Consider the following 17,798-nt stretch of genomic DNA (forward strand, 5'->3'; position numbering starts at 1 on the left):
ATCTGTTAGCGCTTATGGTACGAACGAGCAAGGAACTGGGAAGAGGAAGGAGAGAGAAGTGAAGAAGGAGAGCTTGTGCCCCTCGGCCGTCTGTTTTCTTACCTTGTCTAATTTCATTTTTGCCACTCCTCGTCTCACGTATAGGTGCAATTTTCTCTGTGTGTAGCTCTGTGGCCCAGCGTGTTATTTTTGTGGGTGCGTTTTTGTCCTGATTGTGGTCCTTTAGGCAGGAAGGGCCCCGTCTGCAAATGTGAGCTGGACAGGGAGTCGGGAACAGAGCGGCACATTGTACTGGGCGTACTGGGGGAGCTCGGGGTGCAATCCGATCCAGTATCCTGCCATCACAGAACCAAGCTGTCTGCTGTCACACACACACACACACACACCACTTTTGCCTGAACCTCTTCTCTGTCTTTTTGCTGCAAAGATCTGCAAAAGACTTCAAAGTTATGCAGATAAACAGATCAGCATCCTCCAGGTCCTGGAAAGTTTTTTAATTAAGGAAACTCCATTGAAAGTCAGGGAAAGTATGGAGCCTAGTTTTCTCCAGTTCGTTCTTTACCTCTTTTTACTTTATTATATCATGTACAGCTAGTGCCGTCGAGACACCTATGTCTGGAAATGAAAAATTAGAAAAGGCTAGAATTTTTTTATATTATTGAAGGACTCTTCTTCATATGTATTTTCTGTTTTAACCTGTCTCATGTTTCCACTTTCACTAACTTCAAGCAGAGTGACGTTAATGGGCTGTGGTTGAGGAGCCAATATTAATGCACCGTTTGCTCTGTCTGAATAAATATTACAGTTTGTGGGCACGATCTCATAAACTGTGCCCCTGATAAACTGGGTGTCACCTAAACATATGCACCTCTGATGGGACGAGTGTGATTTGAGGAAACCACAGTGTAAACCTCATAAATGGCTGATAAACACAATAAATAGCCTCACAGTGTCACAGTACGAGCCGACTGTGGATCTTTATGTTTGACAGCAGCAGACAGGTGACACTGAGGATCTGTGCCAACTTAAAGTCATTTATGATGCTGATGTAGTCAAACTGTTTCTTTTTTCTGATTCTCTCATTCACACTTTGAATGTAAACTTTACTCCTGATTCTGTCTTCGGAAGTCTGATGAACTTTGTGCCTGATCGTTAGTTTAGGAAACACATGTCTCACACTGTGCGGTGATTTTTCACTTCTCTGCTGTTCACATGTTTGGCTGTGATGTCCACAGTGGCAACAGTGGCCCTGAGTGAGTGCCATGCTGTTATATGGTCCACTGTGCTTTTTAAACATGCTGAGGGTGGAATAATTACAGGTTGTCTATAAATAGGACGCTATTTGAAGTACGTGGAAATGACGGTTTATTAATGTGGCTGCAGGGTGAAAAAAGTAAAAGAAACTTGTCATGTAGAAGATGATACATCTCAAAAAAGTTTTTTTTTCTGTCATTTTTTTGTACCAGAGAAACGTGTCAGTGATGCTGTGAGTTTATTATGAGAGGTGCCACAGCAGGGCTGGCTGTAAATGAGTTTAATTGGTTGTTAACAGTAAAGTAAGCTCAAACACAGAGAGGCTCGCCAACACTGAGGGAGGATGGAACTGCCTCACTTTAAAACCTCTGTGAGATATGCTTTATAATTAGACTTCACTGGGTTTTTTATGCAGGCCAGTTGTTTTCACGCCTTGGCAGCACTTGTGCCATGTGTATTTATTATTCTATCTAAGTGGACAGCAGAGTACCCAGCAGCTCTGAGCATTTCATAGGAAACAAACTTCACTGTTATTTTTTTAAGTCTTCAAATGAGAATCATGTACATTTGTACATAATAAAAAACTTCTGGACCTGCTACAGTGACAGTATAACGTCTCCCTGATGCTGCCAACAAGCAGCCTTTTTAGGATTCAACACCAAGTATTATAAATATCAAACTATCCAGCCTTAAAACATGCCAATAATACAAATCAATACTTCAAAGATTCTGGTTTTAAGCAGAAATATTCCTGATGTACAGGGAGCAGCACTTCTGCTTCAACCTGCTGTTACAGTTCTGTTTGTTAAAATTGATCATAAAGGGACTCACACCCTGAACCCCAGAGGTTCCTCAATGACACAGTGCCTTTGAGCAATGTGAGAAAGTCAGCCGCAGAAACAGACTGACTGACCTCCGATGTGGAGACGGGATGTGAGGCTGTGTGTGTGTGATTGTACGATGTTCAGGTATGTGTTGAATATTTGTCGAGCGAGCGCGTGCATTCCTGCGTGTACGTGTCAGGGGGGGACTGTGAAATGATTGTGTGGTGTCAGACAAATCTTCGTTTGACTCAGCGCGATCACGTCAACAGCCGCTTGTTTCAGCTGCTCGATAAGCGCGAGCAGAATAGACGCCACTGTCTGCGCTCTGCATTAAACTGAGCTTTCCTGTACCTGCCCTGCACTGCTTCATATATGCGGCTTGGACCGCCGCCCGCTCGCTCTGACACAGGGCCTCCTTTCTTACATTAAACCTAAATGTACAGTGGCGGCCATTGTGGGCATCTGCTGGACCTGATCCTATATCACATTAGTGATTCGAGAACATTTGAGATCGACCTTTTTGATTCTCTGGGGAAAATTGCAAAGAATGACTGCAATGAAAAATAAAACTGCCCTTTTTTGTAAAATATTTGGTAATATTAAAAAGGTCTTTTCAGTTATTTCTATACAGCTTACAGGGTGGACAGCCTTCCAGAAAGCTATTAGAGGAAACAGCTGAACTTACAATATTTAGGTCTGCTGTGGAGTAATCGTTCAAGGTGTGAGGCTGTTTTTTTCTCACTCAAGAAAAAGAGTTAAGTACTCTGTGCAGAAAAAGCTGTAATTCAGATTTTATCTCTTTAGTTTCCATTGTTCTGAAAGCTCCACAGACCAGTTTGTGTTAATGATGACTGTGTGTAAGGTGCTGATTTAGAGTCATGTTGCAGTATTTCTAGCAACTAAACCATCAGCCTTAAGATTTTACTTGTTTACTTAGTGAACGTCACGTCTTAAAAATAACCGTAATGACTGTTTTCTTTGCTTGTTTCTTTGTCATTAGACCCGGTCGATGTGTTACGGGCTCTGCAGGTTCCCTCTCTCCCTGAGGGTGTGAAGAAGGTCCCTGGCTTCTGCACATCCCGTCGCTCCAGCAGCCCCGATCATGCTTTCCGCATCACCAAGAAGGCCCAGATCTCCGCACCCACCAAGCAGCTCTTCTCAGGTAGGCCTCCACCTGGCTGGGCCTCAAAGTGTTAGAGTCTTTGGGCTGACTGGTTTGTAAAGAGCCTCAAGAATTGTTTTTAACCTTATACACAACCCAATTGTTTGTTGTTGTTGTTTTTACTTTACTTACTGAGGTGACTGACTTCTATAATATGATGTAAGAATAAAACGTAATGACATTATCAGAGGTATTCTCTCACGCTTTTCTCAAGATGATTAAAGTAAAGCTGCAGAGTTCAGCCGTTCACGGGTGAATACACCTGATATGTCATCGATTCGGTTTACACGGTATTTTTCTTAAAAAATGCAAAATGGGTGCAACAATTTATTAAATGTGCAAACCTACATGCACAGTATGTATGAATATATGACACAAAAACAGCTTGAATATTTGATATGACTATCATTATTCTTCAACACAGTCTGAACTCTTAATTTAAGAAGTCTTTAGGACATTCAGAGCTCTCCTTCGGATGCTGTTCTCCGTTAAAGTGCATCCACGCTGCTTCGATAATGTTGAGTTCTGGGTTTATTCTGCCCAGGAATGCTTCACTGCTCCAGATAGTTTTCTTTTGACCGGTTACTTTCCTATTTTTTCACATCAAGGTTCACATCATGCAGTGATATATTTTTAGAAAGCAGCTCTTGTAGGTACAAAAATTTTAAGTCAAACTCTGTTATGTTTTTCAACTATTTCAAATGGGAACAAATTGAGTTTTGATGACAGTCTGGTGGTAACAAAGTGCCTGAGTTATTTTTAAACACAATTCTAGTTTATCCCACGAGTTTGGTGCCTTTTATACGCTTGAATGATTCACAGGTCAATTTAAAGTGGTTTAACAAACAAAAACATTCCTGTGAAAATGTTCGGATACAAGGACAGAAAAGGAGATAAAAAGCATGACTTCCTTCCTGAAATCGTGCAGAACTTTTACTCGAGACTAGAAACTGAACAAATATGTCTCTTTGGCAACATCTAAAGAAGTGAAGGGAGATTTTTGCACAGTCCTGCAGAACAACAGCTTTTATTGTAAAGCATTTAAGGAATCTTTTAAAGTATGAACATTATAATTATATGTGTAAAAACATTTTAGGCCGAGAGTTAAATGTTGTGAAGAGACTGTTTGTTTTTTGTAATTCCTCATAGGTGCCATCCAAAGAAACAAACCCAGTCTGCATGCAGACAGAAAAAAGTATTTTTCTTTCGTTCATAAATGTGCCATAAATCTGATCGTGTAGAAAGTAATTCATCCATGTCGTGAAGTTTTGCATCTTATACCCAATGTTAGGTCAGAACAGCTTCTGTTGTAATAATTATCTTTGCTAGCTGTATCAATATTGCACAGTATTACCGCCATATAGCAGATCTTATCTTATTTTAATATTTCAGATTGTTTGGGGGAAAGGAATTTAACATTTAAGGTAGTATTATTTAAACCTGTCCCACCTCACAGTGTAAAAACAGCTTTGCATTTAATATTTACCATGAATTCCAGACAGGAAACCTGTAATTATCCTTACTGGTTGGTATCTGTTTGCACTGAGCTGCGTGGAGCAGCTGAGCCCTCTGCGTGATGCTCGTGGATATTAAGTATAATTATGTGTTTTCAGTGCAGGAGCAGAGTTAAAGTATGTGGAAAACCCACAACAAATTAACTTTAGAAGCTGCCTGACACCCCGGAGTGAGGGCAGAAAGGAGACGGTAGCACTTATGTGGCTGTGAATAAATCCTCAAAAGTCAAAGCTGATGTTCAGCCTTCTTTCTCCAGCTGTCATTATGTGATACACCATCTATGCCAGCTCCACATGGGATCAGAGCGTGACATTATGTAACCACTTCATGCTGACATGTGTATTTAATAAATTAAAGCTCTTCATTAGTGTTATTTTCACATTTCTACCACTTTCTGCCTCTATGTTTCTTTCCAGTCTGCACATCTGCTTCGTTCTTGTCATCTTTCCTCATCTACAAATATGGTTAATGCTTCCCTCGCTCTCATCCTCAGGTCGTTTCCCGGAGAATTTCTCCGTCATGGCTCTGGTTAAAGCCCAGGCTGGCCTCCAGGCCTTCCTCCTCTCCATCTACAGCGAGCAGGGCGTCCAGCAGCTGGGTATCGAACTGGGACGTTCACCTGTTTTCCTGTATGAGGACCAGAGCGGCAAGCCAGCTCCCGAGGACTACCCACTCTTCAAAGGCGTCAACCTGGCTGATGGCAAGTCAGTAACCAGCAACAACAACCAGTTTGTGACCAGTTGAAATGACATGATTGTGGTGGTGTAGGTGTGAATGGGACCAGTGTTTGCTGTGTGGAAACTCAATATTATTTTTTGTGGGGTTGCTGATGGCTGTTTATTTAGGGCTGTTCTCACGTTGCTCATTGAATTGCCTGTGGTTCCTCCTCCTCGTCTGTAGGTGGCATCGCATTGCTTTCTCTGTTTCCAAGAAGAATGTGACACTGCTGCTGGACTGCAAGAAGAAGATGACCCGCCCTCTGCCCAGGGGCAACAAGGCAGTGGTTGACACCAATGGCATCACAGTGTTTGGAGCCCGCCTGTTGGACGAGGAGGTGTTCCAGGTGAGGAGCTCGATCAAGATAAACTGTGATGTTACTGACTGGGTGGCAACAAAGTTTCAGCAGGAAAATCACACGTTTGTTCGTGTTTTGGTCACAGGAACAAGTTCTAATTGTGTGTTTGTTTTTTCCTCCACAGGGAGACATCCAGCAGCTGATGATTGCCTCCAACCCTCAAGCTGCCTATGACTTCTGTGAACACTACAGCCCTGACTGTGACTCCCCTCTGCCCAAAACCCAAGCTCAGGACCCCAACACATACGTGAGTAACACCACAACAGAACAAGTCCAGAAACAGACATCAATTCATTAGTCATTTAATATCAAAAAATCTTCCCACAGTAACCTTTGTTAGAGTCGCATTCGTGGTGCTTTGTTAACACAAAGTAAATATAAAGTCCTGAGGAGGTTACAGCTCATTCACAAAACTGAGGGCTCGTCTGTAGCTCCGGTAAAAGATGCCCAAACAGAATCTCGGACTTTGTTTTGGATTTCTGTGACACTTCCTGTAGAAAGAAAACTTTTCACCGAATCCCAATAATTTAAATAAAAATGTATTTTGTAGCTATTGAAAGATAAAAAGCAGGAACAGGAGCGAAAACTGACCGGCCTGCTGAATGCTTACAATAAACTTTAAGCAGTCAGTGAATATCGCTGATCCTTGTGCAACATCCACCTTAAGTGCAAAGTAGTGCAAATATATCTCTGTTATATCCATCAGTTCCACTGCCTATGCCATTGTTAAAGTTCTATCATTAGGATTATTAACTCTTTATTGTTTTTATTTATGTTACAACACAACATATTGAAAACATCTTGAGATCAGAAAAAAAGTAAACAATATATTTTAAACCTTCTGGAAAAAGTTTTTAAGATTCTAAAAAGTCTAGCTGTCAAACTAAATCTACTAAAGTTCGTCTGAAAATGAAGTCCTCGGGTTCAGTTTGGGTCATCTGATGATGTCATCAAAGTGCTGCTCCCCCTTTCTGTCTTTCTCTCGCATCCTCGTCATCAGCAACAGTTTGTATCCATCCGCTTTCCTCCTCACCGCCACAGTCTGTGTCTCCCATTCGGTGACGTAAAGCAGAGGCGTTGTCATCGTCCCATCCCAGAGCTGTGATTTTACATTTTTTACACTTTTATGATTTTATGCTGTTGACTTTTTAGAGCAGTGGAACACAGAAAGGTAGGGGAATGAGGATGATACAAGCAAACATCAGTGTCTTTTGACATTTTTTTATATATAATGAGTTGAAAGAAAAGGACCTGTTAGAACATAGAATTGTGTTAAATTCTGATTGGTTTTCAAGTATAAGAATTTGGCATCACGATGGCTTAAGGTGGAGCCTCTTTACTTACTGAGACTGGTTGTGCACGTTACATTAAGTACTATAGGCTTTGCAAGCTTACATTCATTAATTTCACTGTAAAACAAACTGATATTTGTGAGCTGGCAGTGACTGCATCGTCTGCATCCATCCAAAGTACACAGACTTTGTTTTAGAAGTTTGTCTGATGTTAAATCAGGATAAATTATCGGTCACTTCAGAGCTCCGACACTCCCAAACCCTGTCATGTTGATGCTGTTGAGATGACTTTTTCTTTTTTGGATGAATAGAAATCTCTGTGATTTTATTCATTGGCTTCCACTATTGCTTTGTTTTTGCTATTTTCTCATTCATCCAGATTCTTGTGTACCGACATATGTAAACACTTTTTGACACAGATTCTGATGAGTGGGAAAAAAGTCAAAGATTTGTGTTTTCTCATCATCCTGTTTCTGTCTCCTACTGTTGTTTATTCCCCCCGTCCCCAATGCTGCATCACATACTCTTCATCTTAACCTTCATTTATCCCTACATGGCCTCTAAAACCTCTCTCAACCTCCCTGTGGAAATCTAAACTCCTCTTCATGCGTTCTTCCTCTCGCTTTCGCGTTCCTTCCATCTGTCTCAGTACTTTGATGAGGAGCAGGATGACCATGAATACCCTTATTATTATGAGGAAACAACAGGCATTGCCTCCTCCTCCGCGACCCCCTCTCCCCAACCTGGGGCCCCCAACCAACAGGTAAAGAGGGAGCGAGAGTGAAGGAAAACACGAGCAGGGTTTGTGGAAGGGAGGGAGAATGAGAGGGAGAGAGAGGCATTTAAACCATAACTGGCTCATAATCCATCCTGTATTATTAGGTTTACAAGTGCTGGGATGTAATCGAAATTTTCTTACACGATAAATTATTTGTTTTATTTTTGCCTCTCTCGCTCTGCGCTCATTACTCCACACCCCCTTTTTGTTTTATTACATCAGCTTCTCTCGTTAATGCAGACATGTGATTACCTCCATCCCCATCACACAGGATTATTTTTGTCATTTACATGTTGTCATATATGTTGTGTGTTCACATGTGGCCAGGTGGGGGCACTGGGGCAGTGAGGGTGCAGCTGTGTTGTTTTATTTAGGTTACAAATGATGTCAAACACCTTCAAAGGGAGATTTTTGAATGAATTGCTGTGAGATAAAGTTGATATTTATATGATTTCATAATCATATAAACTGGACTTTAAGAGAGCGTTAAGATATTTAAAATTCTTGGATTACAGTGATTACATGTTAGATTACAGATGCAGTGGATTTCATGTTTGTCATGTTACCAGATACTAGGTGTGGTTTGTCATACATTGGGTAATCAGCTTATTTCACTTACAGAAGCTTTCCTGTGATCGCTCACTACATGGGGTTTAATGACACACACAGTCTTTGATGTCCTGTTACTGTTTTGCATGATTACTTCATTGTCTGGGAGGATGTTACCGCATGCACCTACTGTGCTTCTGCACCAAAAGTTTCTACATCAACGTCTGTGTAAATACAAGAATGTCAGTGCACGTGATTGTGTTAGTAAATGCATTCATGGTTGTTCCCCTGACCTTTGTGAGGAGGGTATATTCCTCTGTTTTCTCTTCATAACGTATTTTTGTAGGCGATTGTTTGTGAATACAGTTTTGATTTGCATGTATTTTATTGTAGCAGCATGGTGGTTAGAGTCATTGATCTACACAACTTTACACATTGTGGTTTTATGTGACTAACACGCATTTGCATGCCAGACCGCCGTCCCTGCAACTTCTTTTGCATGACTAAACTGCAGCAGCCTTCTCTCACAGTTTGCTTGGTGCATTAATCACAACACAGCAGGTTTGGTATCAGCGTTATGTATGTTTGCGTGTACCTGTGTGTGTATGTGTGAGTGTTTTGCAGCCAGCTTTACCTGCCCCATCACGCTCTCAGTGCCTCTGCCAAACCACAGCCTCAGTTCTTATTAGCACGAAGATGCTGCTTTGTTATTTAGTATTGGGAATGGCATTATTGGAGAGATCAGCAAAAACAAACTCAAATAAATTGGTTCATAGACATGAAATATTTCATATTGTTTGGCCATCTTGGTGTAAATTCCATTTTTAATGCTTAAGTGGTGTCAGTGTACTTCTGTGCTGTATCCAGTAATGCCTGTACAGTCTCAGTAAATCATCCGAGCCTTAGCCATCTTTATGTCATTGTTTCTCAAAACATGCGTTCTTGTCTTTCTCTCTCCTTCTGTCATCCCTTGTTTGTGCTTTTCATCCCCCTCCCCATCTCCGTGTATCTTTGTCATCTTCTACTCTCTTTCATTGTCTTTGTCCATATTCACGTTTACATACAAAATAACATCTCAACCAAACAATAATCACGGCTATTAGAAGAAGGCAGTCACTGAAAAAACAGCACCTGCTAAACCCACACTTGTAAAATCCAAGCCCACTCCAGCTAAGCCCGTCAAGTCTGGATCATATAAACTCGTCATCAAGCCACCTATGCCCACCAAAGCTTCCAAGTCCTCCAAAGCAAAGCCCACTGCAGCAGACGTCCTCCTGTCTAAAATCAAACCAACCAAATCTAAGCCCACAGCTGCCCCAGCGAAGAATGGCAATGGCAAAACTGGCGCTGTGAAGAAAGCAAATGGTAATGCAAAAGCTACAACTGGAGCCAAACCAACACCTCAGGTCAAAGTAAATGGAAATGGCAATGGTAAGGTTGTAGCTGAGAAGAAAGCTCCTGTTACCTCGAAGGCTAGCAGCAATGGAAAAGTCACAACAGAGAAGAAAGCCAATGGAAACGGCAAAACGGCCACCGATGTTAAAGCAAAAGGTAACAGCAATGGTGGGGCTAAGGCTAATGGCAACCACAAAACTACAACAAAAATTCAAACAACTGTGGTCAAAGCCACCAAGGCACCTAAACCCACCAAAGCATCAAAACCAGGACCTACAAAATCTGCAGCCACCAAAGCTCCAAAAGTAAAAACCCAAAGCAAGGCAGACGTCAAAGACGTTAAAGCTGTGACCAAAGTCCCCCCGGTGAGCAAACGGGGGAATAACTTCGTCAGGGATTCCCCCCCGACGAAGTCAGTGGCAACATCTGCCCCAGTCCGACTGACTCCAGCCAGACCCACAAGAGTCAACAAAGTGCCGGATATAAAATCGCACAAACCTTTCCCACCGTTTGGCAACACAGCGCTGAGCGGAACTGGAGTCCCACCGAAGAAAGTTACCAACCGTTATCAGCAGGTACAGCAGGAGGCCGATGTTTGGGTTGGAACAGCCCGGGTCGTATGTCCCATCTTTCCAATCTCTTTTCCAGATCTTTCCATCATCCAGGATCTGCAGCAAAAGTTTTATGAAACCTCTTTTTTTTCCTGCTTTCTTTTGTGAATTCTTTGAACTTTCAGTAATTTTGATGCAAATCCTCGATGATGCAAAATCTGGCCTTCAGAATGGAAGCTGGTTCATACCAAGCTGTCTGTTCATATATCATATGATCTCCATGATCACACCAGCTTCCACATATGATATGGTACAGCGGTGCAAAGGGAAGCATGGCTAATCGAACGGTTTCACTGTTCTTTACTTCACTCCTACCTTCAAGCTGCTGAAACTGGATGTCAGAACATAAACGCACTCCAGCCCTCTGTTTCTTTCTTTCCGGGGAAACCTTTAACATACGGGTCTAATGAATGAGCATGGATTGCTATGGCACATAAATGCAACACATACTATCATATTTTACACACTTGCAACACATCAGACCTCCCTGTCACTCTGTCCTCTCTATGTTTTGGTTGTTTTTTGCTTACCTGTGTTTTCTCCCTGATCTCTGTCTCCCTGTCTGCTGTCATATTTTGTATCTCATATGAGTAAAGCAGCTTCACAGAACTTTCCATTATGCTTTGCTTAAAATCAGAATTTCAGTAAATGTTCCATGCTGTGGAAAGCAGTGATTGACTTCACTGAATTGTGTTCTGTGAGGCTGTTAAATGGGGTTGTTTCACTGTTGTCTCATCCTGAGGTGAAACTAGTTCATCCCAGAGCATCATGTTATGATGTTTTCACCTGATGGGATGGCTAGAAGCTCTCAGTTCTACCACCAATACGATCATATTTCACCCTTTCTTAAGTCTTGGCTTGTGAGCTTTAAAAAGCAAAAATGGTTCAGCGAAGAAACGAAAAGAAATCTCACTACAGTTATCTCAATGACTCTCTAAATCTTGCGTAAGGCAACATTTATAGTCACTGAGATTCTGAAACGACCTGAAATTTCTTTTCAAAAATGGTTCTTTAAACTTTAAAGATGTGAGTTGCAGCTAAAAAGCTCTTTGCCTTTGCCAACCACAGTTTCATGTCTCATTTCTTCTTTTAACTCATCATGAACCAGAAGCAGACTTTGAACTAACCACACTCTCTCAATCGAATTTGCTTACTTCCTCCCTGCTCCCCCACTTCCTGTCCACTTGACCAATTAGGATGTAGACACTGAATATTCTGAGGCTGGCCACACCCCTACAGAGACCGATTATTACTATGAGGAGACCTTCACACAGCCAGAGGGTGAGGTGGTTGGACAAGAAGAAAACGCTGTACAGGTAAAAAGAAGATGACACACTTATCAGAAACACACATCAGGTCAAGCTAGAGTCCACAGAACAGCTTAAACTTCACATATGAGTGTTTTAATAAAACCTCTGAGGGAGAGGAGGATGTGATTCCTGTGTGGTGGTGAGCCCAGTCTTTGTAGTGTAACAAAGTAGTTTAAGCTCTTTGTTTCTCCGTTTACTTTTCTAACCACTCATCACTGTTTTGTTGGCATCGATGTCACGTGACAAGCCATAAGAAAAACCTCTTTCAAAACAGAATGCACCGCAATCATCCGAGTGTACCGTCAGATATTTTTACGCGGTTCCCGTTTTTCCTAACAGCAAGAGTCCCGTTTTGTTCTCATCTCGAGATCCATCATTGTCATTATCTCGACATAAGAACAAGAATCTTGTGAAAACAGGATCCACATGAGAATATTTGATGTGTGCTTTGAACCTCAGCAAAAAAAGATGAATTAAATGCATTCTTGTTTGAGAGAAAATCTAACTGTACTAAAGATCTAGATGATTTGCAAATTCATCACATTTTTGATTTTGTTTTGTTTTCCAGTTTCGATTTTTGCTGCGTTTTTTACCAGGATATGATTTAGAAACCAAATACCGACATTATTCATAATTATCAGGGAGGGTGTGTCAGATATATTAATGCAATGTGGATTTTTTTATATTAGAAAACTGTGCAGTAAATTCACTGGATTCTTGTTTGTTATTAAACTTACATGGTAAGTAAAAAAAAAAAAAAGAAATAACATAGTTTTTGCTTTGCGTAGCAGCTCGTCTTCACAAAGTGTTTAACATCAGTTCTGTGTGTGCACGTACGATGCAAACATCACCATTAAAAGTGTTTTTACTTCTCAAACTTTTACAATTGTGAGAGCGTATTTGATCACCGGTCATCACGAGGGCTGATGTTAAAAAGCTTTGGTGAAATTATTCCAGAATAAACTAAACTTCAGATGATTAATGGAAGAGTTAGGGTTTCCAGGATAAACCCGATCGCCTGTAGCCTGTACGGTCTGCCAGATGTCTGTTTGTGTTCTCTCCCTCTGTGACTGTTTATTTATAAAAGGTAAGACTCACTTTTTTCTGTATGCTCCTCTTCCACCGCTGCTTTCCTCTCATTCTTTATTTCAATTCCACCCTGAACATTTCCCCGTCCTGCACACCTCTCCCCCTCTCTTTGACTATTCTCCTCGTCCTTTCTGCACCTTTTCTTTTCCTTTGCTTGAATCATTCTCTCGTGCCCCTCCATCCATCCCGCTGTGGCTACGATAAACTCGTCGCAGCCTCAGGTGGAGCCAGCACTGGTGGGAGAAGAGGTAGACGCCGCCAAGGCGGGCGGTACTGGAGAAGAGCTCTTCACTGAGGAGTATGAGACTGGGGACGTGGGCCTTAAGGAGTACGACTATAACTACAGAGACTACAATGAACCATCACCAGAGACTGCAGAGGTTGATGGCAACATTGGCCCCGCCCTGTCCGCTGTGACAGACGAGGGAGGCGTAAGTCGCTTTGCTTCAGAGGCAAAAACACAAAAAACATTTCAACCAGCTCTACAAAGTATCGTGAAATTGCATTCAGTGTCCCGTCACGTGACTTGTTTGAGTTTGCACTGCAGAGAGAGATTATCTTACATTAAGCCTTACATTAATTCAGCTACTGATGTTTTGGTAGCTAATTTGCTAATTTGAATTCAAACACTGAACATTGCTTTGAGAACTGGCACAGAGATGATCCTCAAACATGGAGTTAAGGAGTTTAGAAATCTCAGCTATCCAGACTGGATGCATCAACCATCATTCACCAAACCGTGAATTCAGAGTGGACGACATTCATGTAAAATTTGTTCACAGTCTCCGTTTATAGCTTGCAAACTCAGTCAGTCACAGAGAAACGGACAGCGAATGCGTTTCAAGGCAAAGTTATCACAGCAGTGGTTGAAATGGGTTTTAATTTACAGTGTGTGTATTGAGCCTTACAGTAACTTATACTGTCACATATGCTCCATAAAGAGGCATTCAGAGGTGATCTTTTGCCCTGAATGTCGTTTTGAGTATATGTCTTTGTATTTTGGTGCCCAGCTCAGAGGATTCTGTATCTGTGCATAAATACGTCTGTAAGTCATGGACCAACAGTTTGGAGAGCTGCTGAATCAATGGTATTTGGATACAAACGTACACTTTAATTCAAGCAGAGCAGGTTTTCATTTTATTTTACTCTTTTATCAACTCTAGTACGATAATTTTTGATACATGTGTATGTGCATGCAGTCAAAACACTGAAATCTGCTTTCAGTGACTTTGTGCATACTTTTTCTGTGTCGTGTGTGTGTGTGTACTTGGTATTGACTGCATGTGTGTTTTCCTCAGGCTGCTGTTAGAGGCCAGAAAGGAGAAAAGGGCGAGCCTGCTGTCTTGGAGCCTGTGAGTCAATTCAACAGTTTTACCTGACCGGGTGTTTTGGGAGGGGGGGGGTGTTTTACCAGAAGCTACAGGGAATTGCACTGGCAACCTTCTCATTACTATCCTGTTCTTCACAGTAATCCAAGAAATACACTCACCAATTATTTTGTTAGGAGCTGCTTGTTACAGACAGTTTGGACTTCCTTAATTCTTTAGATTCAGCAAGGTGCTGGAAACATTCCTCAGAGACTCTGGTGATGATAGCATCACACAGCTGCTGCAGATTTGCACATCTGTAATGCACATCCTCTGTGCTCTGTTGGACTGAGGTCTGGTGGCTGTGGAGATCATGTGAATACAGTAAACTCACTGTCTTATCCAAAAAAAAAACAGTTTGAGGAAATCTGAGCTCTGTGCTTCATCTTCCTGCATTGTCATCAGACCAGGCAACATTTTTCCATTTGTCCAGTTTTGATTGTAGTTTCCTGTTCTGAGCTCACAGGAGCACAGCCTGGTCTGCTCATCTGTTCAGGGTTCAGCACAGTTTGCATTCAGTGATGCTTTGGTTGTAACTGGTGATTAATTAGGTTTTCTGTGCCTGCTGTCAGTTTGAAGCAGTCCTTATCCTCTGACTTCTGACATCATTGAGGCATCTTCTCCCAGAGAACTGCGCTCGCTGGATATTTTCTCTTTTTCAGACCACTGATTTGATGTTTGTGTTAACAAGCAGCTGGACCTGTGTACCTAACAAAGTGGCCAGTTAACCTTGTAGTTATACACATTTACCTTTACAAAGATATTTGTGGCGCTGTAGCTTGTGAGGCCAGTTAAGAAACGTTCTGAAGTGTTGCTCATTAGAGGATTAATGGAGTAGACATTAAGAGGACACCTGATGGTGGAGGGTTTGTCTGTCTGTCTTTTTACTTTATTTTGGATTTTGCAGGGGATGCTGATTGAAGGACCTCCAGGACCTGAGGGACCTGCTGTAAGTTAATATTATTTCCAAATCTGTTTTTTTCTCCATCTTAAAAAATAAATCCTCACTTTCTGTCGACAAATATTTAAACTCTTAATTTTTGTCTGGCAGGGTCCCACTGGACCCCCTGGATCTTCTGGACCTCCTGGTTCTGTCGGTGACCCCGGAGAGAGGGTGAGTATTTTTCCTTTATCTGAAGGTTTGTAGGCATGCATCTGAATCTGTGTGTTACACATGTGCTATACAAAAGGAGCTGAATTGTTTATGTTTTTAAATTCTTATACTGGCCGACTCACCGCTGCCCCTCTGATATCCTGCAGGGCACTCCTGGTAGGCCTGGTCTTCCTGGAGCTGATGGGGTTCCTGGACCTCCTGGAACTTCACTCATGCTGCCTGTAAGTCACCTTTAACCTTTCAGCCTTTACTGATTATGGAAACTATCAGAATAGCTATAAATATGAGTCATATTTGGGCAAATGTTTTGTTTAAACCAGATCTGAATGTGTTTTAACTCTTTATTGTCGGTGTTGGTTTTTTATAAGCATTGAGATTTGGGTCTTTCAAAGTTGGATTATTTCGGGTTTTCCTCATTGAACACAGCTACAGTCTATAGGAATGCTCTCAGATGTTGAGTTGTTTGTTTATTCAAATGTTTATTCCTTGTTTTTTATATATATGTTAGAGTAATTCCTGCGTCACTGTCACAGATCAAGTCTGAGTCTGAATGTTTGTTCTGTGTTTGCAGTTCCGCTTCGGGCAGAGTGGAGGAGACAAGGGGCCGGTCGTTTCTGCACAGGAGGCTCAGGCTGCAGCCATCTTATCCCAAGCCAGGGTCAGATATGAGTTTTTATTTCAGCTTTTCTATCTATGATGCTTTGTTTCGCCCTGGTATTGTCACCTTTTGTGAAATGACACTGTCTCCAATATTTTATTAAAACTGCACTTTGTTAATTATTTCGTTTTTCTATTTATGTTATGAAAACTCAGAATCAAAATAAGACTTTAATGTGGTCAGTAAGAGAACACAGAACAGAGATGATGTGTTATAAAAACACTGTGAACAGGACAGCAGGTATTCTGTGAACGTTAAGACGATGATCTTATCCAGGGAACATAAATCAATATGCAAACAGAGTTTCTTCCTGAATCACTGCTATAAGCAGCTGTCGTGTTTTCTGTAGATGGCTCTGAAGGGGCCTCCTGGACCAATGGGATTCACCGGACGCCCTGGACCCCTGGTATGCTACCTTTCATTTGGATCATAATAATCGGTCTGTTCTCTTAAGTGTATATGACATCGTCATTAGTAAAATGAGACTGAGACGATTGAGTCTCTTTCAGGGAAATCCAGGAAGTACTGGTTTGAAGGGAGAGCTTGGAGACCCCGGTCCTCAGGTAAATAACAACAGCTGTGTGTAAAATTATTAATGACTTTATTATTATTACTCCTGTATTGTGTTCTAAGTGAACCTTTTCAGCTCATGTCTGTGAGATCACAGTTATAACTGACACTTCTGACGGGCCGCTGGTTTATTTTCAGGGTCCAAGGGGACCCCACGGTATGATGGGCCCTCCAGGCAAAGCAGGAAGAAGAGTGAGTATGAACAGCTGACATTTTTATCAAGATGTGTGTATCACTTGTCGTTGTAAATTTTATTTTTTAAGTTTTATGAGAGTAGGTGTCGTTTCAGGCCTGCAGTTCAGGCTGTCACCAGAAAGTTTTAAAACCTCTAAAAGCCAGTTTTTGTCCATCCAGACGCTCACCTGAGCTCCTGTTTAAGCTGTCTTTAAACGTAGGTTCACTTAAACATGTTCTTCCTCTGCTCCTCGCAGGGCCGTGCTGGAGCTGATGGTGCCAGAGGAATGCCAGGAGAGCCTGGAACTAAGGTACCCTCACTGCCTTTATTTAAACACCACCAGCCTGAAGCCTCCACCCTGTCTCTGTAGCTTTTTTATTGGTCCAATAAGAATTGATATTAAAATTTAAATACTGGTGTCATTTTGGTGCCAAAACCTCGACACAGTCAGTTTGTTCTCCCTGATTATTCAGCTGTATCAAAGTCTTTCTCATGGATCCTGAGGCCTCAGCTGTGTGCTCATTGTTATTGTATTGAGATCGTTTCTGATGCATTTCTACTTTCTACAGTGAGATAATAGTAATGTTCATGTCTGTGTCTATCACAGGGCGACCGTGGTTTCGATGGTCTTCCTGGTCTGCCTGGTGATAAAGGACACAGGGTACGTCCAACAAACTCAAAAACAATGATTGTTTTTCAGTTATAATCTTTATTACCGCTGGAGAATCATTTATTTACATCTGCTTCATCCTTATATTTTATTAGGGTGACTCTGGACCACTGGGACCACCAGGGGGCCCAGGAGAGGACGGAGAGCGGGTACGTAGATCTGCGAATATTATAATATTAATATTACATCCAGATATTGTGTCACTGCTGATCAGCATCTTTTCATCCATAACGTGCTTCTTCTGTGTTTGCAGGGAGATGATGGAGACGTTGGACCTCGGGGTCTCCCAGGTGAACCAGTGAGTGTTTCAGTCACAGCCCAGCTGTTTCTACACCTCCCACTATTTTCTATTTATATTCTACTCGTGCTTTTATTGTCTGTGTTTTAAAT

At 41.7% G+C, this 17,798-nt stretch overlaps 1 protein-coding gene across 9 annotated transcripts in view; it reads left to right on the forward strand.

Annotated features, from left to right (window-relative positions):
* Nucleotides 1–17,798, forward strand: part of col11a2 (collagen, type XI, alpha 2) — a 53,488-nt gene that overhangs the window by 20,272 nt on the left and 15,418 nt on the right. For 3 of the 9 annotated variants that reach the window (XM_026157093.1, XM_026157091.1, XM_026157092.1), the window contains 19 exons: nucleotides 3,079–3,240; nucleotides 5,249–5,459; nucleotides 5,656–5,818; nucleotides 5,955–6,077; nucleotides 9,553–10,419; nucleotides 11,652–11,771; nucleotides 13,070–13,285; nucleotides 14,153–14,206; nucleotides 15,129–15,170; nucleotides 15,273–15,335; nucleotides 15,482–15,556; nucleotides 15,907–15,993; nucleotides 16,343–16,399; nucleotides 16,503–16,556; nucleotides 16,702–16,755; nucleotides 16,995–17,048; nucleotides 17,346–17,399; nucleotides 17,504–17,557; nucleotides 17,662–17,706. In XM_026157093.1, coding sequence (XP_026012878.1) covers nucleotides 3,079–3,240; nucleotides 5,249–5,459; nucleotides 5,656–5,818; nucleotides 5,955–6,077; nucleotides 9,553–10,419; nucleotides 11,652–11,771; nucleotides 13,070–13,285; nucleotides 14,153–14,206; nucleotides 15,129–15,170; nucleotides 15,273–15,335; nucleotides 15,482–15,556; nucleotides 15,907–15,993; nucleotides 16,343–16,399; nucleotides 16,503–16,556; nucleotides 16,702–16,755; nucleotides 16,995–17,048; nucleotides 17,346–17,399; nucleotides 17,504–17,557; nucleotides 17,662–17,706 — 2,555 coding nt within the window. Of the gene's footprint in view, nucleotides 1–3,078; nucleotides 3,241–5,248; nucleotides 5,460–5,655; nucleotides 5,819–5,954; nucleotides 6,078–7,771; nucleotides 7,886–9,552; nucleotides 10,420–11,651; nucleotides 11,772–13,069; nucleotides 13,286–14,152; nucleotides 14,207–15,128; nucleotides 15,171–15,272; nucleotides 15,336–15,481; nucleotides 15,557–15,906; nucleotides 15,994–16,342; nucleotides 16,400–16,502; nucleotides 16,557–16,701; nucleotides 16,756–16,994; nucleotides 17,049–17,345; nucleotides 17,400–17,503; nucleotides 17,558–17,661; nucleotides 17,707–17,798 lie in introns of all 9 variants that reach the window. The other 6 variants (XM_026157097.1, XM_026157094.1, XM_026157095.1 and 3 more) reach the window with 6 other exon arrangements.

This window comes from Astatotilapia calliptera, chromosome 22, assembly GCF_900246225.1.
Source record: "Astatotilapia calliptera chromosome 22, fAstCal1.2, whole genome shotgun sequence".
In the NCBI taxonomy this organism is placed as follows: Eukaryota; Metazoa; Chordata; class Actinopteri; order Cichliformes; family Cichlidae; genus Astatotilapia; species Astatotilapia calliptera.